At 34.0% G+C, this 25,713-nt stretch overlaps 1 protein-coding gene across 1 annotated transcript in view; it reads right to left on the bottom strand.

The window, feature by feature from the left end:
• Window positions 1-6,155: 6,155 nt before the first annotated feature.
• The window catches only part of LOC138701387 (mitochondrial 2-oxodicarboxylate carrier-like), a 54,576-nt gene continuing 35,018 nt past the window's right edge, over window positions 6,156-25,713 (bottom strand). Inside the window, exon 5 of the mRNA XM_069828239.1 lies at window positions 6,156-24,593. Coding sequence (XP_069684340.1) covers window positions 24,473-24,593 — 121 coding nt within the window. The 3' untranslated portion in view covers window positions 6,156-24,472. The remainder of the gene's footprint in view (window positions 24,594-25,713) is intronic.

Below are 25,713 nucleotides of genomic sequence, written 5' to 3'. Positions count from 1 at the left end.
GAAAGGATCCTATACTGCCACAAAATTACAGACCAATCAGTCTCTTGGATTATTTTGGCAAAATTCTTGAGCGGCTACTTTTGTCTCGCCTTAATCCACTCTTAAACACACCTGAGCGCATTCATCATGAACAATTTGGCTTCAAAAATTTACACAGTACCAAGGAACCGTTATTCATACTTACGTCTTACATTCAAGATGGTTTCAATCATCAACAGCATACTGTTGCTACTTTTCTTGACGTTGAGCAAGCTTTTGACACCGTGTGGCACGATGGGTTATTATATAAACTTCTTAAACTTAACATACCTAATGTCTACATTCAATTCATTTCTAAATACCTATACAACAGAACCTTCAGAGTTCGATGTGGATCGTCACTTTCAAGTTCTCGAGTCATTGAAGCTGGGATTCCTCAAGGATCAGTTCTGGGACCTACTTTATACTCCATTTACGTACAAGATCTTCCAAAGAAACCTGAATGCTTACATATGCTCTATGCAGATGACACATTTCTCTATACAAGACATTATAATATTATTTTCGCCTGTCAACAAATGCAAGCAGCCCTTGATTTACCTACTCAATGGTCAACAAAATGGCGAATAAAGATTAATGGAACTAAATCACAGGCAGTGGTTTTCACTAAAAGATTCCCACACTTACCAGAAGAACTCACAGTTCAACAACAAAACATACCTTTCAATTCGGCTGCAAAATATCTCGGCATTTATCTTGATAGAAGACTGACTTATAGACAACATATAGGTTTAATCAGAGACAGAGCTTTTCAACGTTTCATGCTGCTGTATCCTCTTTTCAAAAGTCGGATCTCTCTTAAAATCAAAGTTTTATTATACACTTGTCTGATCCGTTCATGCATGCTATATGCTTGCGAAATCTGGTCAAATACACATATACGTCATATTAAACCACTGGACGGAATACAAAGATCAGTATGTAGGACAATCAAGGGAGCAGACTATGACATCAGTAACTCTCAACTATATGAGTCACTAAATATAATGCTATTTAGTGATTATATTCAAAATGCCAGAACCAAATTTATACAATCTGTAAAAACACATCCAAATCCACTGTCCAATAGTTTAGTAATTTCTAGTGTTTAATGTATGAGTGATTTCTTGTAAAACACTTCACTCCTGGTGAAAGTGTTGAATGTAAATTATATATATTTTTATACTGAATCATGTATTAGGTTACATACATCTTGTAAAAGGCATGGGTCCATTTTGCGACCTGGTACTTAAATAAATATACATTTCTGAAAAAAAAAAAAACCCGCGTAATTTAACTTGATTTAAGCCAAAAATAAATTAAGAAATTGGTGCCGGACACAGGGCTCGCGCCACGCCCCCTGCTAGTAAATCACGTACGCGCCCGTTCCTTTAAATTTCCAAATAGGGCACGAGCACTTCTGGGCGGAATATGCACATAAATGATACAGATTTGGAAACTAGAATGTCTTTCATATTATGAAAAAAGTAATAGACAATTTTGACCAGAAACCCCATTTTAAAACGTGGATACATACCTTAAAATAAAAACTAGTAATGTACATTCGACACATCCACACTTCGTAATATAAAGACATACGTAAAATTAAGGCACAACCAAACATGTGTATTAGACACATCCATATTTCTTAATATAAATACAAGTTGCGGTTCTCCCTAAATACACAATGAGTAATCGTTAGTTCGGAATTACTGAACCACACCAGTCACACAAACAATGAGAAACTGGAATGTGGCATTTGGCGTGCATTTCCTTTTTTTTTTTTTCACCCTCACCTATACGAACCAACAGACAATGGAAGATACCCCCGCCATTCCTCAGTGAACACGAAACATTCCCTCATCGCATCTCGTCTCATTAGTGTCTGATGCTTAGCACGCAGCTCGTTTAGCGTTATCGTGTTTGGCTGGTAGGTTCGTCAGATCTAAACCCACTCTTAGTGTGGGTCACTATGAGCCAGGATCGACTGAGTCTAGCTGGGCTCATTAGGGCCTTCCGTGAGGCTCTGCTCACCACCAGCTTGCTATTGGCTCATACATATGTGGGTGATACCGAGCCAGGCTTGCGTATCCACAAGTGATGTGAGTACATTCAAAAGAAAAATTCATTATGAAAAGAGTTATGACTGTGACACAGGGAAAACAACCTGGACTATACATAACTTAAGTGAAGCAATATTTATTGCCATCATATTGTTAGTAATAAATCCGCCAAAATTTTCCCATCTAAAAATCATATTTTTTTTTCTACCACACAAACTCTCCTTCTCACCAACTCCTCATAAACACAAGTTGATTCTTAACATTTCTTTTTCTTTATTTTAATTTCGGCCTAAGGTATTCTTCAATAATAAAATTTATACAAAAACATTCTAGTAAACCCTACACAGTGATTTAGTTTGATAAAAAGAACACAAGTCTTTTACAGAACAGATCTCTCAAAGCATCGTTCTTCAAAAAAATTTGTTGTTATAAACACATTTCCTCTTTGAGTTGTAATTTATGGCATAAGGATCAAGTTTAAACCTCCTTTTTACTCAATATTGAGATGCTGCGGAAATTATGTCTTGACAAGGGAAAAGCATATCTGTTGTAACAATGTTTAATGACCATTCTAAGAAAAGTGAAGACCAAACTTTCAAAATAGACTTTGTCCACAAAACAAAAGATTTGAATATCTTTGTTTTCCCATTAGAAGGATCATCTGCACATTATTTTTGCAACTTCTTTTAAAGAAAAACTTCTTACATTCATTTTAAAATGTCATGTACTTGCATTTTTCATTAAGTCCATTACAGTCTCTTTAAACTCGTATTGAAATGCAGCCTTTTTAATAGTACATTATGCAACGAGCCTATAATGATAGTAATTAAGACGCGAGTATGTTTATGAAATGAGCGCAAGAGAGTTTCATAATTTTCATACGAGCGTCTTAATTACCATTATAGGCAAGTTTCATACGACTTTTCATGCTCGACCATATTTCTAACTTGAAATTATTCAGAAGTATTCATTTTACACAGTATAAGAAGTTATGTTCTCTATACTGTGCATTTTATTTGTATCTGACTGAAGATCAGAAGTGACCTTGTGCATAGCTCGTAAATTGTGAGATGTGCGCAGACGCGAAAGTATTGATTTTTTCCGAGGAACAATAATGTCATTGACCTTGATGTAATGTAGAGAATAACATGAACTAATTTTGATATAACCTGGAAATTGATTTAGAATTGAAAAACGAGATGACAAATTGAATTTATTTGAATATTATTTACAATTAACGCTAATTATTATAGTAACAGAACATAACCTTCTGCGACAGTATTGGATTTCCAGCCTCCGTGACGTTTCCGTTGTTGTCTTTCGATTGCATATCCGAGAATAATCGAAAACCTGAACTTTAATGAACAGGTGTACTTTAATGACATGCATTAAAGGACTGCTACCAGGTGTATGATTACTACATTTCGGCATGGTCGAGCATAAAATCTCTTACTTCACAGTCTTCTCCCATTTTCAGTAGTCCCATGCTTTGATATGATGGTCCAATAATGCTAGGATTCACAATAGTGACGATTTTCCTAATTCTTTTCTTGATATTGCCAATTATACAGTCTAGCGGTATGAATGAATGACCTGCTACTGGAAATACTAATTTAATATTTTGGAGTTTTGGGGGGGGGGGCTTCAATTTTCTGGGATTCCATTTTCTGTCGCTTGCTGGCAGATTTAGTAAGAACCTCAAACAAGTAGATGGCAGCAGTAGTCGGATACTTGGATTACCAAATACATTGTACATAGTTCCGAGTTCTTTCACAAACAAGCAATCTTTCATTACGCTTTACTTTTGCAATCTCCAAGCTGTGTCGTGCTGAAGCTGACTACAACACTTTCCCGCGTAAAAATAGCCAATCAGAGCACTGATTTCAGCTTCGCACATGCGCATAGTTGTCTTCATTCTCATGTAGAATTCTCAGTAGCACAACGAATCCCCTGAGGCACCAAAGAGCGAAGAGCAAAGACTAAATACTCTATAACGCGTCATGAACATAAGCACGGGAAATTGTCATATGACAGAGCAAATACTATGGTATGTCAAATATATTATTTGAACAGAAATTGTCATTGTGCTGTAGCACTGTAGCACATAAGGACGGGCCGCCCCTGCCTCCTTCATGAAAGGATGCCGCCTGTGTGCTCAGCCAGGTTTTCACTCTGTCCATGAGCTCCTTGTCACTGAAGCACTGAGTGATTAACCAGTTCTTCATCTTGGAAAAGAGGTGGTAGTCGCTCGGCGCCAAGTCTGGACTGTAGGGGGGGGAGGGGTTGTTCGAAAGTTTTCCATGTGCACTTGTTCAATGAAGCCTTTGTGCAAGCAGTAGTACTGCATTATCATGGCAAAGAATGATACCCTTGGAGAGCAATCCACGGTGTTTGTTTTGGATTGCTCTCTGAAGCTTCTTTAGTGTTTCACAATAAACATCTGCTGTTATTGTGGTCCCAGGCACCATAAACTGTCAACAATACTCCTTTGTGATCCCAAAAAAAAAACTGTAGCCATCATCTTTCGGTTCGAGAATGTTTGTTTGAATTTTTTTGGCTTGTTTGGGAATTGAGTGTGCATCCACTGCTTTGACTGTTCTTTGGTCTCAGCATTCACGAACTGTACCCATGTCTCATCTCATGTCACGAATCTGTCCAGAAATTGATCACCATCATTTGGTAACGCTGAAGGAACATTAAGGTCGAGGTCATTCTCTGAGCTCCCCCTTCCATAAATTCCATTCCATACCAATCATAAAAATCTTACTATAAGCTATGACACACTTAAACATTTGGTTTCACGAGACAACAAATGGTCTATACCCCCTTAACAGTCCACTGTATAACACTGAAGAACAGTCTCGACGAATTGAGGACCGTTTTTGCAAAACTTGCTAACTGCAAAATTTTCAAAATTGAGATTTTGGTGGATTAGTTAACACAAGACAGGCCTCTACATGATGTTAAAGGCTTCTTAGGAAAATCTTATTATTTCCTTCACAGTAGTGTGTCAAAGTGTGATCGTTTTTTCAAAACTTGCTTTCTGCTATGTGAGAGCTATAGCAAAACTTGCAGTTATTTAAGTTTTTTGTGTTTCCTATAAAATTTAGTTTTTACAGTTATCAAGTTTTGCAAAAACGGTCCTCAATTATGCTCTAAGAGAAAATGTACTAGACATCACAAAATAATACAAAGTTTTAAAACTATGGAATATTCATAACGTTACTTACATTTTTCGGCAATTTTCTTGAAAGTTCAGATGCCCATGTGATTAGTATCTTAGGCACTGACGAAGATAATTTATATTATTACAATGTACCTAAGTACATATGGTATTTCCGTGCAGAAATTCTGCGTCATCATATGATGAAGGATGAGTGGAACAGAGAAAAATTCTCTCCGGCACCGGGATTTGAACCCGGGTTTTCAGCTCTATGTGCTGATGCTCTATCCACTAAGCCACACCAGATTCCCATCCCGATGTTGGATTGAATCCTCTCAGTTTAAGTTCCACCTCTTGGGTTCCCTTTAGTGGCCTACCCTCATGCACTGTGTCATACATGTATGACAGTGGCACAATGTCCACACATGTGCAGAGGTGCACTTGTTGAGTGACTGAGTGGCCGGGATCCGACGGAGTAAGCACAGTCTTAAATCACATATATTATTACGATGTACATATATTTCCACTTAGTCACTCATAACGAGTGCACCTCTGCATATGTGTGGACATTGTGCCACTGTCATACATCTAAGACGCAGTGCATGACGGTAGGCCACTAGAGGGAACCCATGAGGTGGAACTTAAACTGAGAGGATTCAATCCGACATCGGGATGGGAATACGGTGTGGCTTAGTGGATAGAGCATCAGCACATAGAGCTGAAAACCCAGGTTCAAATCCCAGTGCCGGAGAGAATTTTTCTCTGTTCCACTCATCCTTCATCAGAAGATAATTTAGACAGGGTCATGTGCTTATTTGCAAACCTGATTTATACTTGTTCAAACCATGAATATACACATCATATGAAAGTAGATTTTGTATGCAGGATGAAATAAGAAATTACAATTATTGTTGATTATACTTAATGTTTATTAAAATAACAATTATAAATTCACTACTATATTATGTTCTAGTAAAACTACTGTACAATATAAACATTAATTCTAATGTAACAAAACTCATTATAACCAACAACACAATGAAAAGCTATAGTTATCTTTGGTATCTCCCTTTATATAAGTACTGATACATTGGTATCAATTGCAAGCTTTTAATTCGATTTTTGTACATACAGTAAAAAATTACGAGATTATTTGCGGTTCATCTTGGAACTGTACCTAGTTTTACGCAAAATGTCTATTATACCAATGACCTTTAATTATATTTTTTAAACTCACAATAGAGCTATCAGGTGTATTCACTAATCATTATCTACAAAATATCCTGAAATATTTTATCTTTAGTTAAAAAGAATGTTTTAATTTCTGGTCTCACAACTGGTGTTCGAGTGTACTTTACGAATGATCTAACAGCAATTAACTGTACCTGGTGTCAATTTTCTTCCATACCTTTCACTTTGTAAACACTTAAACTTTTAAAGCATTTATATATCACTCTAACTATACTCGTTAGAAAGTACAATTTTCAATTACACATCATTAACAGCAATAATATGCGACGTCCTAAGGGAGCATATAGATGTTACGTGTACAAAGTGAGCAGATTATCTATGAAATGTGAGTGCAGCATGGAGATCATGGGCTGCAGAGCATACACTCCGGGTCACCAGCAACAAGATTTTGTGGTTAAACCACAGTCTAGTATATACAGTCACGAAGCTCAATACGTACTAAATATGCATCCATAGATAGTTGCTAACCACTGGAATCGCTACTATCGCCTCATTACAGACAATGCAAAATAGTACCTGCACAGTCTATTGTTCCTAGTACCCTCATAAACTCAAGCTTCGTGACTGTATATATTAGACTGTGGTTAAACTCGCAGCATTAGAGTGACTCTATAACAAAATATTATCAGCTAATTGGTCTACATATCTTACTTTCATCTAACTGTATAAAATACACAGCAGCAGCCAGATGCATTGTAGGAGGAAATGAAATGCTGAAAATAACTGTAAACATTGTTTTGTACAGAGAAAACAAGTGTACTCTTAATGAAGTACCAATTATGGTCTGTAAATAAAAACGGCGATGAACAGTACCGGTACTGAGTTTCTTAGTTGTAGTATTTATTGGTGATTATATCGCGGGTGCTCGTGTAAAGGGGGTTAAGTCAAATTGTAAGGTATGTAAACTTCTCTCCTTTGGTACTGAACAAAACCCCTTTGTCACAAAATACGGAGTACTATAACTGCATCATGGATGGAAGAATGATTTAACCCCTTTAACACAAGAATAAAGTAATTGTGGAGAGTTTAAATCTGTACTTATCCCAGTTTAGCGAAATCATAATAATAGGCCTAATTATTTTATCCTTCAACAAGTGTCTGCAAGAAGATGATGCTTATGACCGAGAGAGATTGCATTCAGGAATAGGAAGACAGCATTAGCTGCAGAAACCCTACTACCACCACTACTACTCAACAAATGTTCACTTATGATTAATATGTTCATACTGAATCCACAAATACTGTCAGGATATTTCAAGAGAAATTCCTTAGTGTTTGAATTCCAGGTCTTACTACGATTCATAATCTGGTTACTAATTTTTTTTGGAATGGGAAGTGTTCAAGATAAGAAACGAAAAATACGATGTACATTGCTCACAGAAGAAACTTTGGATAACACTGGACACTGGCTGAAAAATTCCCCTAAAAAATCTCGGGAATTTCCTACCCTTCCATATGAGAGGCTACAAAGTTACTTAAGTTAAAACTATATAAAATTACTGTGATCCAGTACATAGGAGTAGATTTTGTAAATGGATTTCGAATAAAGTGCATGATGAACATTTTGTTTTCAGATTATGCAAAAACAATCGACGCTGAAGTTCTAAAAAACTTAATCTGCTCCATGAGATACTGTACTCCTTCATGACCTAAAAATTGGCATGTGGTGAACACTTAGCAATGACAGAATAATACGTCCAGCTTTTTAAAAGAAACGATTAATAGTGACAGATACAACATTTTGCAACCCTTTTTTACCGAATTAGCTGTGAGGAAATGTTGTTTCGCATTCTTCCAGCAGGGGTCTACAATGGCACATATAATCAATGTTTCCGTGCAGGCAATTAATGAAGAATTCAATGATGAGGCTCTGATAAATCCTCATGGACAGGAGAACACAAACCATAGAGAGGTGAGCCTGCTTGGAGAGAAATAAAGAAATAGGTTGCAGCTGCCAAATTACTCTTCAAGGAACGACCACTCATATAAATTGAGGGAAAGAAGACAGAGGATGGCCACTAGAAAGTTTTCTTTTCTCAATCGTACTATCAGGGACTGGAATGCTTTATCTGCAGACCTACTAAAGGCTTTACCAATAACCAAAAATGTATTTAAAAATAGGCTTAAGGACTTTACTAATAGACGGTACTATATTATACACACTATTTAAAGGGTGTAATTGATATTTTGTTACTTGAAGTGTTGTATCAGTGAAGAAGTGTGTTTCTGTCAGTGAAGTTTTATAGTTTATAGTTCCAGTGCAGTGAGTGAATTGACAGCGAAATAAGTGGTGCTTATGCATGTATGAACATATACTCGGGGCTTGGAAATGATTTTAATTGTGCAAATGCAGTTCTGAGATTTTTATCAAATACAGGTTTGGATAAGGTGATTTAGTTTTTTATTGATCCGTTTTACTCATCCTCCAGACCCTTTACATCCGGAGGTTACATTTGTTGTTTTATATTTGATTTTACATTGTTGACATTTCGGACTTTATACATCCGAATATTTTATAAAATTGTATGGTTTTAAAATATGATTGACAAGTTATCTCTGGTGGCCTTAGTTTTATTGTTTTATTTGTTCGTCTTGAAAACCACCTAATGTGGTAGAATTGCTCACTTTTATGATTCTGTAGAAATCACCTTATGTATACTGCATTTGTGTGCCTCGTTTTATGGTGACAACGCTTTTTAGTTCTTTTAGCACTCTGATTATTATGTTATTTATGTATTTGTTACATTAAGAATTTTAGATAAGGGCGCAAATAGCCATAGTAGCTGACGCGCCCTTCTTAAACCCTACTACTACTACTATACTCGGGGGTTTAGTTCGAACTTAGGGTTAAGATACAAATTAGACTGACTTTAAATATTATTTTAAGTGATCGTGTTTCATTTAATTTAGTATGCTCCTTCTTGTTATTATTATTATTATTATTATTACTATTAATTAGTATTAATATTATTATTAATTTATTTTTCATTAGTTCTGTTTATTATTAATTGTCATTATTGAGTGTAATTAGTTACCACTGCTACTGGGTATATTCCCATTTGCAGTGAATAAATAAATACATACATAGATTTGTTCCAGCAAGCAATTCAGAACGCATTACAAACTAATACCGAATATCTTTCGATACATACACTAGTTGAGTATGTCCTCAGAACTAGTTCAAGATTTTACGTTGTTGGAACATTTCTTTAACTGTTCTTTCACTGCCTTCGGAGTTCCTTCTCATGTTGAAATTATATTCATCTTCTGAACTTAATTTGTCATAAAATATATCACTGTCACTTTCCAAATCACTCATGATCGACTATATTTTAATTTTAACTTGCTCAGTCTCCAAGCATTTTAACCTCAACCTCAGATTAAGCCATCTGTGCATGCATCAACAGTTCAGAATTCCCAGTTTCTGCTCTTAATTGAGAACCAATTTCACTCGTTCCAAAGTCCATTGGAACAGGGAAATGGGAGTTCACAATAGGTTCAGAATCAGTTCAAGTCTTGTTGGAACACACACTGAGATACTGTGCATGAGTAGGCAGTTCAGCATCGAATCTGAACCATGCTGGAACAAATCTATTACTAACATATGACCCCCTTGATCTCCCAACTTAATCCCTTCCAATTATCATCTCTGGGGAACATTAAAAAATAAAGTGTATAGGACAAATCCATACACCTTGGACGAACTAAAGAATAACATCCATCAAGAGATTAATTCAATTTGTCAAAGAAAAATGAAGGGTAATTTTCTAAGCAGACGCCAGAAATGTGTGGAAAATAAAGGTACCGGTAGGCAGTTCGAGCATCTCTTTGCATGACATGTTGAGTACATCATTTTAAAAATAAAAGTGTTATTTTTATTTCGTTAGTTAGTCACTCTAGTGCCCTGCGAAATCTTATTTCTGGCTGGGAGCATACACATCATGGCTTGTGAACTTCATGTCGTATTCAAGTTTCAAGGATAATACACTCACTCAATAGAAGAGTCAATAAAGTCAATAATTTCGTAGACTAGCGGCTGAATAATACTGTTCACTATATTACAAAATCAACTGCACAGGGTATCCCAAAAGTCACGATCAGATCATATTTCGATGTTATTTCGGTGAAGGTAAAATGTAATATTGAAAATGAAAATCATTTCTTCAATAAGTTTACAAGAAATGGCATTACTTACAATATTAGTGCGGTCTAACCTATTGGTGTATTGGCTGTCATTTTCTGTGCACAGCTGTAGACTAAGTGTCTGTGATGGAAGTATTTTCAATGAGCTATGTTCCCGCCACTCATGTGATAATTAACTTTATTGTTGCCAACTAGGCACCAAAATATACTTCTTCGTTTTACAAACAATTTTTGTTCAGATTTCCCTTAATAAATATATCTTTGAAGCAAAGGAAGACTCCTGTCCGTGACTTTCTGGCCTCCCTACACATGCAATAAAAACATTTTAAAGTCGTAGAGGTTTTATAACAGTAATTGAAGCTCTGAAAACACTCCAACAAGTATATGCTGAGAAAAGTATGGAGTTCAGAGCTGGGTTTAAGTGAAACAAGATGAATATAATCTAGGTGTACAATTTCTGAGCAGAAAAAATTATCACAGTTACCATACTATACACTGAGAGTTCTTTGATTAAAAATAAAAAAAACTTTTCAAGATTGTTTCCTACCTACTGGCAGAAGTTATTCATAGAGGAGGAATACTGCTTTGAAGATGGATGTATTTGAAGTGCTTACTAATTATTCAATTAGCCATAGTCAATGAAATTATTGCCTTTATCAATGTATTTTATTATATTAAAATTATTCGTGTACTGAGGCATGATAAAAGAGCGATAATGGAAAAATAATAGAGTGAGAAATGCAAGAGAATAGAAATAATAAGAGACAACCTTAACCACAGCCATTTTGTCTCCATATATCTCTTAAAATACATCTGAGATCGATCGAATTCCAATTAATTTGGTGAGTAACTACAAGCAGACTAAATTACATATAAGCATTTTTGTGTAACCTCTAAGTCATCAGCTCCTTTTATTTTCATCCACATCATGAATGCTATAATTTTGTAAATTTAAATCAATTTCCAGCATCTAATAAATTTAAGAAAGTTTTTGCCAGCTATATTTTGGTAGATAAATGTTGAACATTACACATAGGCTATAGCTTTCGTAGATTTAGAAAAAGCATACAATAGGGTAAAGAGAAACCTACTATGGGAAATATTAGAAAAGAAGGGATACCCCAGACATTTAATAAAAGTATTACAAAAAATATATATAAAGCATCTAAAAATAAGGATAAGATTAGGAAATGGACGTTTTTCAGGAAATGAAAGTTAAAAGTGGTCTAAGACAAGGATGCCGTTTGTCTCTGCATATGTGGATGAAATTTTGAGACAAATAAATGGGAAATTACCTTCAGAAATTAGAATAAATAGGAATAAGACAATGAATATGCTACTCTATGCTGATGACATTATAATAATACAAGAAACAGAAAATGATTTTCAGAAAAATGTTTTTGAATTTGGAAATGTGTTAGAAAAATATGGACTTAAAATTTCAATTAATAAAACGAAAATAATGGCTTTTCAAGGAAAGTACCCTCATAGATCCAAAATAGTAATAAACGATATAGTATTAGAACAAGTACAGAAACTTAACTACCTAGGATGTAATATAACTTATCAATGTAAACAAGATCTATATAATAAAATAAGTAAATTCCCGAACACTTGTGGAATATTAGCAAGAACATTAAAAAGTAAAACAAGGGAACTAGTTTTAAATTTTATAAAACAGCGGTCATTCCAATGTTAACATATGATTGTGAAACATGGGCGATAAAAGAAAAAGAATGGGATAAGATAAATGTGGCAGAAATGAGATATCTGAGAGCTATAGAAGGATGTACAATAATGGATAAAATAAAAACTGAAGAAATAAGAGAAGAATTAGGCATTTGTCCAATAAATGATAAAATAAAACAATATAGAAATAGATGGAGAAATAATTTACAGAGGATGGATAAAACTCGTTACCCTAAAATGATATATTATCAAACACGTGGGAGAAAAGACGTTGGAAGACTAATGAAGAGATTGAGAGAGAGACATGAGGCCGGAACAGGAGAAATCTACTAATCCATGAAGAGATGATGATGATGATGATGATGAATGTTGAACGTTTGTTAGAGGAATCTATTCCAATCTCATTTTTTGTGACATTTTTTTTTGTCTTCTGGCAGATGGGAATTCATCTACAAAATAATATCTTTCTGAGCTACAAATTGGACTCCTTGAAATATTAAAGCTGCCTTTAAAACCAGACATGCACACATGCTCGCTCTCTCTCTCTTTTCCCAGACTCAGATTTACAGAAATCCACTTAGGTGTGGACACAAGAATACCCATGCAAACTGTGACCTGGTGTAATTCAGAAGACTGCATCTTTACATAATCATAATCTGTAATCCCTATTCATGTCCAAAGCAAGAGAGGAAAGCAATGGGCATCAATAGATGAGGCTAAAAACTAAAATACCACAAAAAATCGTTCGTAAATTTTATTTGTAGAGATGATAAAATATAAACAACTCTAATACAAATTTTGATATTGTGAACTGAAAAGTTATTAATTTCTGAATTATGCACGCAATTTTACTCACACACTGGTACACAATGCATATCAGAAATTATATTACAAAGACCAGGAGTGGGTAGTGGCCCAAAGTGACAATATTTGCTTAATATATTTAGGATCGGAAACATATCATGTGAACTGTGAAGGCACTTGTCTCTAGTTACAGCTAGCAGGACACTTGAATACTAATGATACACCGAATGCTTGAGCTTGGTTCAAGGCGACTTTTTAAATAAACTGCATTGGAAATGCATGCCATAGGCGGAGTTACAGGGAGGCATGGGAGGGCACAGCCCCCCCCCCCAAACTTGTCTCAACTCTTTTTTGCTTAAATTGATGAATTAATGTCTTCAGATCATGTATCTGTACTATAATATTTATTTTAAATTTCTGAATATATAAGAATTACTATATCTCATTTGAGGAATGGAAGCACTGTAATGTTTCTTTTGTAACAGCCTGTACTCATGTGTTAGAAGTCTGCAGGTGTTCAAGCCGCCACTTGGAGAAATATGAATAACATACTGCATAATCATGTACAAAAAAGAAAAGTAATCCCAGTATAATGTGTAAACTTAAAAACTAGATTAAATAAAATAGGCTAATTAGAGATTATATTTCATATGATATCTTCAGGAAAGCTTAATATAAAAAAGTTTCTGTTAGCACAGTTACGTAGTTTCATTGATGTATGCATGTGTTTCTGTACGAGAGAGAAAAAGAAAGAGATTGTTTTAAGTTATGCCCTATTATAATTTGTAGTAGATCTATAGTTCAAGCCCTATAAAATTTGGTCTGCGGATAAGGATGTAACACTGAAAGAAACATGCCCCTCGAAAATACCTTTATTAAATGATCATATTCCGATATACTGTACTATACCACAGTCAAGCTATAACGGAGGGAGGATGTAAATGATGTCCCCCATAATCCCGTTATATCGGGATTCTATGGTTTTGCTTTGCTCCCCCCCCCCCTCCCCCCAAGGAAACTGTTCTCTCTCCGCCTACGTGCATGGCCAACTATATGTACATACACTGGCAGACCTGAGTTGTCAAAGTTATATATTCGTCTTGGGCTTGAGTGCTGTTCTCAGTACATATTTCTTTCTTTGGAAGTGTAACAGTTTTTACTGACAATGATAGTTATAAAATTAGACTGAATGTGGCTGCCTTTACTACTCGCATTAGGCATGCATTAAAAATAAGCCCACTCTCCGTAACAGAAGTGCATTTTAAGAATATCATAGTGTCTTGGGAACAACATTAAACAGAACTTTTCTGGTTTCTACCACACATGACGTGAATCTGGCCATTAGTATACTGAGCAAATATCATTGCTTTGGACCACTGAATCCATTCCCGGTCTGTGTAACATCATTTCTAATACATACATGCATCAATGAGACACCATAAGTCACGAGATTTTGAAGAGTATGATATATATCTAAGAAAATGAGAGAGATCTTTACATAAATGAAGAGATTGAGGTTGTATAATATTATTTTTAATTGTGCAACGCATTATAGATATCCAGATCTAAAAATAATACAAATTCAACATATATCCTTTGTACAATTATATACTATACGCAAGAAAACACAAATTAACATTTCACAGAATCAGAATCATAGGCTAATTACTTAAGACTAGATGAATATAAACTCTTTGGAAGTTTAAGGTATAAACAACAAACAATAAGGACAATTCGTACAAAGAATTTCACATAACTCTTCTTATATTCTCAGGCTGTATATGGCAATTTTGTTTCATAAGTGCACTTTCAACTCGTGAATGAGCACCAGCATGTATTAACGTTTTTCGAAATAATCCAAGTTATTAAAGAAGTTGATAATTATGAAATACAGTATCTTTAGCACAGTTTCATTCCAATGTATTAGTAATAAATGTGTAAATGACTGATTTAGTTCTCGAATGTAAGTATGATGTTTCCTACTAAGTAATTTAAATAAGTGACATACAGTATGTAACAATTTCGTCTGGGGTTCACAAATCATAAGTGAAAAAAATAGAATACTTACCTCTCACCATATCTGTTGCTACCCTTTCAAACAAAAATAATGCTGTTTTCTATACAACTTTAGTTCCTTCTTTCTTTTATGTCTGCACAAGTGTGACGAATAAATAAATTTTAAAATGCTTACACATTTCCTGCAAAAAGCATGGTTTATGTACAGAAAGAAGTAAGTAAAATGTCAGAGATTTATGAGTCTTACATTTCACTTCAAGGTGAACATAGCTAGCAATCCCTTTCTTTGATGGTAAACATTTCGCACAAGCAACAAAATAATATTTAATGAAGTATGGTAATCAATATTTAAACATCTTATCAAATAGGCCATATTAAAAAGTTTCATGCATTGAAAAACGAAATGTATAGCTATTTATGACATTATTCAATACAAGTATTGAATTAGTTAAATACCGGATGATCCATAATAAAGTACATCTTTACCATTTTAATCACTTGTAATTTCCTTGTGGAAGTCAATGTAAACATGAAATGGCATTTTATCACAGTAATGGCTCTGGGAGAAACAGTATAGGTGGTCATAGTTGAAATTAACACATGAGTATCGTTTACTGTTTGCGTCCATTGTTGAAAACCAGTGTATGACAGGCATCTGCACCTGTCGATCCCATGGTATGACAAATGTCTCAATTCCAATGGGGAATATGTTGAAAAATAGCTCAACAGTTGCTGTTAAGCATAGTTTTTGTTTTTAGCTATGATAATATCATCTGCAAAACCAAGTACAGTAATGGGTTTTAAATCTCAAACAAGATTGAAACCGTATTCGGCAGCGATCAAGTCTTCTGACAATTCATTAAGGATGTGATCAGTACATACATTGTATAATGCAGGTGAAAGGGACGATCCTTGCATAACTCCTTTTCGTAAATCTATGGGGTTAGTTTTTTTTATGATTGATTTCTATTCTAGTGGAATTATTTAGTTGAAGATTTGAGACACATGCAGATCAACCGCATGAGGTGGACAGTGAAAAGAAACGGATCTATGAACCAACAATCCCGTTCTATAAAGATAAATATAGCCTGTTCCACATTGATGTAATAGATCTGATGGTGGGAGCACGAGGTACCATACCCTTCTTCTTTGTCAACAAATGTAAAAACCTGGGGCTAACATACAGCATTGTGAAGGAAATAGCTATTAGTGCCCTCAAAGTATCGGTTCAGAGATTGAGAAATCACTTGTATGGGAGTGATAATGGAAATTTCAAGTTATCTTAACCAATGGCTGTTGATTAGTTTAGATATCAATGCCAATAAATCTGTACTATTATTTTTCTCGCGGTATATGGCATTCAAATCATTCTAACCTATCTGATATTTTTATCCCCCCTTTCTTAACTATAGATGAGCAGAAACGCTAATTAGGTGTAAATTTTTCTGACATTTTGTATATTCGATTCCCTAACCATTTCAAATGTATATCATTTCACCTTTTTAAGGTGTGTTTCCAAATTATATGTAATACGTTTTGTCAAATCTGGCAACCTTTTATTATTATTATTATTATTATTATTATTATTATTATTATTATTATTATTATTATTATTATATTCCAATAAAAATTGTATTTTCTTTCTGTACACATGGATCATGGGCCAAGATGAAGGAGCTGGAGCAGGAGCTACTTGGTTGTATTTTTCTTCCTATAAAAATGTTGGCAGATATACAACAAATTTTGATGGCGAAGTTGAAATCATTTACACATCACTCCAAAATATGTTTGGTTACACAAATGCAAAACATAGTTTTCCTATTCGATTTTAAAGCTGCAATCCAGGCCATCAGTTCAACTATATCCCCTGAAAGCGAAAAAATGAAAGAAATCCATTGCATGGTACAACAAATTCAAAATTTAAATAAGAATGTACAGTGTGATCAGTTATGCTTTCCCCCGCAGCAAGCGGTTTTTCCTATGAGCGAGCCCCCACTCGTCTGCAGCGCACTGGGAGGAGTAGCAAACCTGCTTGCTTACTTGTTGACCTGCTGAATGTCGTAGTCATACCGCAGCTGTTCCTAAGAGTGTGTATGTATGTATCCAATGCCTACCCACTTCACTTTACGTGATTCAGGTTCCACATATTGCAGATAGATGGCAGGATTGTTGTGTTGTTCATTTCTTAATTTGACAGTATATACATTTTGAGTTTACAACGGCACAGTGTGTCTTTATTTACGATTCATATGTGTTAACTCAGTCAGCTCGTGAAGTTCGAAGAAGGTTTCAAGAAAGATTTGCGGGTATAGACACTCCAGATCATAAAACAGTCCATAATCTTCATCATAAATTTCAGGAAACTGAAAGTGTCCATTTTACAATTCATTTTTGGTTTTCAGATAAATCCAATTCAATATAATAAATTTATTCCAATGCTCAATCAATATGATTTATCTATTTTGCAAATTTTATTATTTGCTATGACATCTCAAAGAGATATTAACATTTTCGCCTGTTCGCCATCATCCTTTTAAAATATCTGATGATGCCAAACAGGAGAAAACGTTAATATCTCTTTGAGATGTAATAGCAAATAATAAAATTTGCAAAATAGATAAATCATATTGATTGAGCATTGGAATAAATTTATTATATTGAAAGTGCCCAGATTAAGAAACCAAAAAGCAGTGTAGGGTTCTCATCGAAGGAAGATTACATGACATTCGTAATCATTTAGAAAATTCTCTTAGAAAATCTCTTCATTGTCTTGCACAACAAGTGGGACTTCCATATGGGTCTGTGCAAAAGGCTACTAAATTACTGCACTTCAAGCCGAATAAAATAACTGTGCCACATGATCTTCAGCCAGGTGACTCCGTATGTAGGCGCACATTTTGTGAGTGGATTCTGGATAACGTGGTTAATTATTTCCTAAAGGGATGCGAAAAATGTGTGGAGAATGAAGCGGCCATTTGCAACATCTCATTTGATAATTTGGTAAGTAATGAGCCTCTTAAATTTATTTGGTATTGTTGCATGGTTGGCATGTTTTATCATTTTATCCTCTTGCTAATCAGCAAGACCAGGATAACTGGCTAACGAGCGGCGAGCTCGCCCACAGGCAAAACACTCTGGTGGAAAGCAAAACTGACTGCACTGTAGTTTTTCCAATGGTTCCCTGCCCACTATAGGCTGAATGATAATGAGAAAGCTGATATGTTAGCCAAGAAAGGAACTAAAATCAACATGAAAACAAACTACAAATTTTCATATGAATCTATTAAAAGGATTATAAAAAGGAAAATTACAGCCGGCACCAGTATTTTTGATGTGTGTCCTAGATATATAGTGGCCAGTTTGTGAGGATGTTGCTAGTGCAGCTGAGAATAGTACCACTTCCTATACACGTCACATCAGCCATTTGTCAAACACAGTTGAAGGGTACACGGGAAAAATGATCAAGGTCCATCAAAAATCGAAATTGAGTTAATAATGCTATCTTATAGTGTAAAGGAAGTACTATCATGTGGTCTAGCTAGTAATAAGAAATCATCGTTCTTGACATTCCACTACGTCAATTTCTATTAAATACACATATAACAAAGTATTAAGTGCTTAAACTTTAAATTCGTTTTTCTCGAAACTTTCTAAAATGGACCTTGATCGTTATTCCCGTGTACCCTTCAGTTGTCAGACTGATTGCGGCAAATGTAAAACACTCTCACTTAACGTTCTCATTACTTATTTCACATGCCAAAAACAGTGACACGGACTGTAACTCAAATCATGACAACAATGCAGTAATGAAACACTAAAATTCAAGATGGAAAAATTCACTGAAAGATTTTAACTTAAATCCTGATCTATCTCGAAAATCCGCTGTGGCCATGTTCAGATTGGTTACTGGTCACGACTGCCTCTGTAAACATCATCTTCGAATAGGCTTACTGACTTCTCCTAAATGCTTATTATGCATAAAGAAAGAGGATATGGACATGGAACACTTCGCAAATTGCGAATCTCTTGACAGTTTTGTGAATCTTACATCCAAATATTGGGAAGCAAGAAGGAAGATAACTACATTGTTAAATCCTGAGCATTAGATACACATACACATTACATTCTGAGAAAGTTGTTTGAGTATGGTAAGTAGTGTCCGCCTTAAGAACCATTGCTCCCATTTTCTTCAATGAGACTTTAACTCTGAGATTTACAGTCGCATCTTCACAAAATTCATGGAACAGTTGACGACATCGAGCTGATGGAGGGATACTTCCAGCAAGATGGTACTACGAGCCACACATCGAGTGTGTCCATGATGCTCATAATCAGCTTCTCTAGTGATCATGTCATTTCAAACAACTTGTGGCCTCTGAGATCACCAGACCTAACCTATTCAAACTTTTTTCTTTGAGGCTTACCTGAAAATCAGAGTGTACGTAAATCGTCCAAGGACAAATGCTCAGCTCCAAAAAGCCTCTACAGGAATGAAATTAGCAGCATTACCAACCATAAAACTCCAGCAAACACAGAATATGATGTAATGGGTAGAATTCTCTTTAGATGAAGAAGGACACTTCCAACATTTGCTGTGACTTGAAGGGAGATAAGTCTGATTCTCCCACAATTACTGTATGATTCAAAAGTGAACTTATAACTGATTAAAATGGTAAATGTTTATACAGATCATCCTTTATTTGAAGGAGAAGAAATGCTGAAAATGCAATAAATATTTTTATAAGTACACAAATATTTTTACACACACCAGATCTTATTACTTAAAATTAATTAGTTATAAATTCTAGTTCATGTTAACATTTTGTTTAAAAACTTAAAATTGTTTAGTCGACATGTTAAAAGTGTTAAAATTTCATTCATTCATTCATTCATTTATTTTATTCCATAGATCTTACATGAGCAATGAAGCTTTAAGATGTGGAACATGTCAACATTTTACAATATTACAATTACAATTTTTACACATTTTTATAGTTTTATAATTTCGTAATTTTCTACAATTTTTACAATTTTGTACAATTTTTTTTACATTTTTTTACATTTTGGCGAGATGTAGTGAGATGAGATGAGGTCCGAGGATTCGCCAAAATATTACCCGGCATTTGCCTTTTCGGTGGGGGAAACCTCGGAAAAACCCAACCAGGTAATCAAATCAAAGGGGGTAATCAAATCAAAGGGGTTGATGCCAAGGACTCGCCATAGACCATCCGGCTTCAGTCCCACGGCTGGGGAAAACCTCCGAAGAAACCAAAGTCCAAAGGGGGATCCAACCCAAGCCCGTACGCAGCTCCGGATCAGCAGCCCAGCGAGTCTGTCGCCTGAGCTACATTGATGGCTCTACTAAAAGTATACAATACATAGCCAATCAGATTATTAAATTTACAAACGCAAACGATCATTCATAAGTTGAGCTGTATTATAATACAAAACAATTTAATAAAATTTAAGGCATAAACAATTCAACCAGTTGTGATATACAGAAATTGATAATACATATCATGCAAACTACTTCAAATTACAAACACAAACAATTTATCAGTAGAGCTATATAGATTACTATTCAATTTAAAGCATATACAATTCATCGGCCAAAACTATACAAATATATACAATACAAAGTAGCATACTTTCATTAAGCTATACAAATTTGTGCAATTAATATCAATTAGATTAATTCAATTTATAATCATAAACAATTCATCAGTTGAGCTATACATATTACCATTCAATTTACAGTAGGTCTATATACAATTCATCAGTAGAGCTACACAGACTAGTAATCATTTTAAGAACATATACAATTCATCAGCCAAACTATACAAACATATAAAATCAAATTAGTTCAATTTACAAACTTATTTTCGTTAAGCTATACAATTCATATGAAGTAGATTAATTCAATTTATAAGCTTAAACAATTCATCAGTTGACCTATACAGTATACTATTCAATTTACAGTACATACAATTCATCAGTTATGCTAAACAAAAAATACAATACATAGTAAACAGATTAAGTCAATATAAAAACATATTTTAGTTGAGCTATATAAAATTGTACATGTCATTTAAGTAGAATAATTCAATTCACAAGCATAAACAATTCATCAATTGTGTAGAAGGTATGAGTATGTAGAAATTTGGTTAATTCTTTTCTGAACCTTTTCTCGTTGTTCTTCAAATCTTTAAGATAAGTAGGCAGTGCATTGAAGACTGTTATACATGAATAGCGAACTCCTTTTTTAAAACAGCTTAGACTAACAGAGGGTAGATGAAGATCTGATTTATTTCTTGTATTAAAATGATGAATGTCTTGATTAGTACTGAATTTATCTTGGTTCTTAATATACAGCATCATTAGGGAAAGAATGTATTCACAAGGTAAAGTCAAGATTTGTAAGTTTCGGAAAATATTTTTACATGAGGTCCTTTTATGCACACCGGCCATTATTCTTATAGCTTTCTTTTGTAAAACAAAAACGTGTTTAGCTTCAGAGAAGTTACCCCAGAATATTAATCCATATTTCATTACAGAGTGAAAATATGCAAAGTATGACATTTTAAGTAAGTTTATATCACCAATAGTAGATAAGGATCTTAATGCATAACAGGCAGAGCTCAATTTACGAGTAATACATTCTACATGCGTTTTCCAGTTCAAGTGATTATCCAATTCTAAACCAAGAAACTTTGTGCTTATAGATTCTTTGAGATGAGTTCCATTTAATCGAATACTGTAGGAAACCTGAGCACTATTGTGTGTACTAAATTTGACTGCACTGGTTTTATCAACATTAAGTGCTAGTTTATTTGCATGGAACCATTCATTCATTAGATTCAGCACTGTATCAGAAGTGTTTATAAAATGATCGTATTGTTTGCTTGAAATAATTACACTTGTATCATCTGCAAATAAAATTACATGGGATGAATTGTTTATGGTCAAGGCTAAATCATTAATATAAACTAGAAACAACAATGGACCTAAAATTGACCCCTGCGGAACACCATGTTTAATATTTCTAAATTCTGAATAAGTAACTTTATGACTATTTGGTACATTTATTTCTACTTTTTGTTTTCTATTTGATAAGTACGACGTAAACCAACCCAACATCTCATCTTTAATACCATAAAACTTCAATTTTTTTACTAATATACTATGGTCTACACAATCAAATGCTTTAGCCAAGTCACAAAAAATCCCACCTACATGTAGTTTCGAATTTAATGAATTTAGTATTTCATCCACCAAACTAAAAGCAGCATTCTCTGTCGATTTTTGTTTTCTAAATCCAAACTGTTCTAAAACTAATATATTGTTGGACTCCAGGTAATGATATAATCTATTATACATAACTTTCTCAAACACTTTTGAAAATGTTGTTAATAATGATATGGGTCTGTAATTAGCAATAGTACATTTATCTCCCTTTTTGTATATTGGTTTTACTATTGAATATTTGAGTCTTTCTGGAAAAATACCACATTGCATTGACAAATTGCATAGATAGCTTAACGGAGGGGATAATATTTCAGAACAAGCTTTCAGAACTTTACTTGGAATTTCATCATATCCAGAGGAATATTTTGTTTTTAGTTGTTTTATCACATGCATGATTTCTGCTGCGGTAGTGGGAATAAATTTGAGACCTAAAAACTCAGTGTTAAATGCATCAATTAGGTAACCAAGTGCAGCATCTTCTGCACAATCTTGAATGTTTAAGTTCTGAATAATATTTATATAGAAGTCGTTAAAATGATTTGCAATTGATTTTGGGTTATCTATTGTACTATCATTGATTTTAATGCAAGTAATATTTTCACTCTTTGAATATCGATTAGTTTCATTTTTAATAATATCCCAAATAGTTTTAATCTTATTATCTGAATTTTGTATTTTTTCATTCAGATACATTTTCTTTGCATCTTTTATAACTTTTTTGTCAAAGTTTTACAGTAATTCTTGTAGTAATTAAGAACATGAGGATCATCACTATTCCTACTCATTAAATATAGATTCCTTTTTCTAGCACATGATATTTTAATTCCCTGAGTTATCCACAAATAGGTTATGTACCTTAGACAGACAGCTTGTTTCAGTGCCGTGTCATCTTCAGTGTCCTACGAACTACTGTACTAGACATAGAAGATGATGCAGCACCGGCGTCGAAACAGGTCGTCTGTCTAAAGTACATAACCTATTTTAAATTTTAACAATTTTAACATGTCGACTAAACAATTTCAAGTTTTTAATTAGTTATATTTTCTGTAAGTATAAATTTGTTTTCAAGAAATTGTGTTTATAACTTTTTATTAATATTTTTATGATCTTTCTTCTTTGACCGCAAGATTATTCATATTTATTTTTATTCCCCTCCTTTTATTAGTTTCATATTTTATTATTGTTACGACTCCAAAGATAACTTCTCATAAGACCCAGAGTCAGTACATAAGTTACCATTAGCACAAAAGCAGATACAGTAGAGCATCGATTATCCAAATACCGATCAACCAAAACATTGGTTAACTGAAAGCATTCCAGTCGGCAAATTTGAATTTGCGTGTGCGCCATATAGAAGTTTCGCTGGCACTGTTTGCGAGATTTAGTGGCAAAAAAACGAGTCTCTGCTCTGAAGCAAAAAAAAAAAAAAAGTTTGGACTTGCTTACTTTAATGGCCGATCTGAACTTGTCAAACTAGGCTAGTCAGTTCTCTGTGTTATTTGTAAGACATGTGATATAAAATATATACTGTATGTACAGTTTTGTGTTTAATATCAGTGTTTCTTTGTTTCATACTGCTCCTATGACACTGGTACAATTTGTTTTGTAAATGATCAGTTATCCAAACACTCCGTCCCCAATTGTTTCAGATAATCAATGCTCTACTGTAATTTGAAATGTTTAATAACAAAGACATCCAAAATAGCTCGTTATAAATTATACAAAACTAAATTGGCATCCTTCACTGTAAAATGAATTAAGTATATTTCACTGAATCCTTATTGTGTTTTCGTGATGCCCAATATTTCAAAAGATAAAGGAACCATTTTGACAACCTTAGAAACACCGTAACCTTCTGCCAAATTAATTCCTTCTATACACCTGTTAGACCATATAAATTACAATAAGTTATCTCTACCTAATGTGTAACAGATTAACTTCAATTTAAGCATCAAGCTTGCAAGCAACTAAGTATAAAAATCTTACAGGCACTTTGCTGGCATGATAGACAATTGCATTAGTTAACAATGATAGTATCATCGTTGCTATGTCCACTAAAATAAAACCCAACTCAGATCATCTAATCTGGAAATCTGAGTGTCAGATATTGGTATGCGTAATCATACACAACCAACATTATTGCACCACCTGGACCAAGTCGCAGAACTTTTGGAAGAAGACCTTTATACAGAGCATGCCACCTATAACAGAAATAGCATTGAACAGTTATTACCCAATACTGCTAAAAATACAGATTAGTAATATCCTCCTTGACGTATAAAGTAGTGGCATATGCTAACCCTAAAACTGAAAACAATTTTTATTTAATTATTTATTTATTTATTCTGGTGTAGTTAAGGCCATTAGGCCTTCTCTTCCACACCACCAGAATTACAAATACAATAACAGAAATAAAAAGGAAAAAAAAAAAAAAAAAACACTATAAACAAAGTAAAGTCACACAAAAATATACACAGGTTGCAGTCACACAAACTTTAAATGAGTGATTAAGTATAATTAATTGAATTAGCTAATGAGTACAAATTAAAATTATAAAACAAAAATGTTTCTAGCTACTACCGTAAGAGCCAGGCTCATGTACGGTGTGGTCTTAGTCAATAATATAACATAAAATTTACAGTAAATACAGTAAGTAACTTAATTCAAACCAATAAATAACACACAAGAGCAAAAACAAAGAAGAAAGAGAAAAACACATTTAATATAAATTGACAATCAGACAGAAGCCAGTGATATTCAATAAAAACATGAATATAGTCGACAGAAATAAAAGGTAAAAAAATACACACATTTGTTAATATTATATCGTCACCTGAATGCAAGATCTAGGTAACTTGATTCTTCCTATTTTGAGATATTGCCTATTTACTTACATATTGCACTAAGGAATATGTCTCATTTTCTTTTACCTATTTGTTACAGTGGAAAATAGATGTCGCTGGTATCATTCGATGAGTTACCTAGTTCTTGGATTACATTCTGTGCGATTTTTCCTATGCTATAACAGAGATAGCTAAAAAACCCAAATTTCGAGTTACCTAGTTCTTACATTCAGATGACAATATATCATGAATAATTTTATAAATTTCTTTTTTAAAAGCTTCGATTTTTAAATATTTCAAATTTGGAAAATGGTTTGTAATTTTATTATAAAATCTTGGGCCGAAACTAGCACCATGTTTAAGAGCTGCACTTGTATGACATTTAGGCTCAATTAATGGGAAAGCAGACTTTTGTCTTCGAGTACGATATTCATGTCAATTAGATTTATGCTTTATTTGATTTCTATGGTAGTAAGTT

The sequence above is a fragment of the Periplaneta americana genome, chromosome 6, assembly GCF_040183065.1.
Source record: "Periplaneta americana isolate PAMFEO1 chromosome 6, P.americana_PAMFEO1_priV1, whole genome shotgun sequence".
Taxonomy (NCBI): Eukaryota; Metazoa; Arthropoda; class Insecta; order Blattodea; family Blattidae; genus Periplaneta; species Periplaneta americana.
Note: the sequence above shows the minus strand (reverse complement) of the source record. Positions and strands in the feature narration are given on the sequence as shown.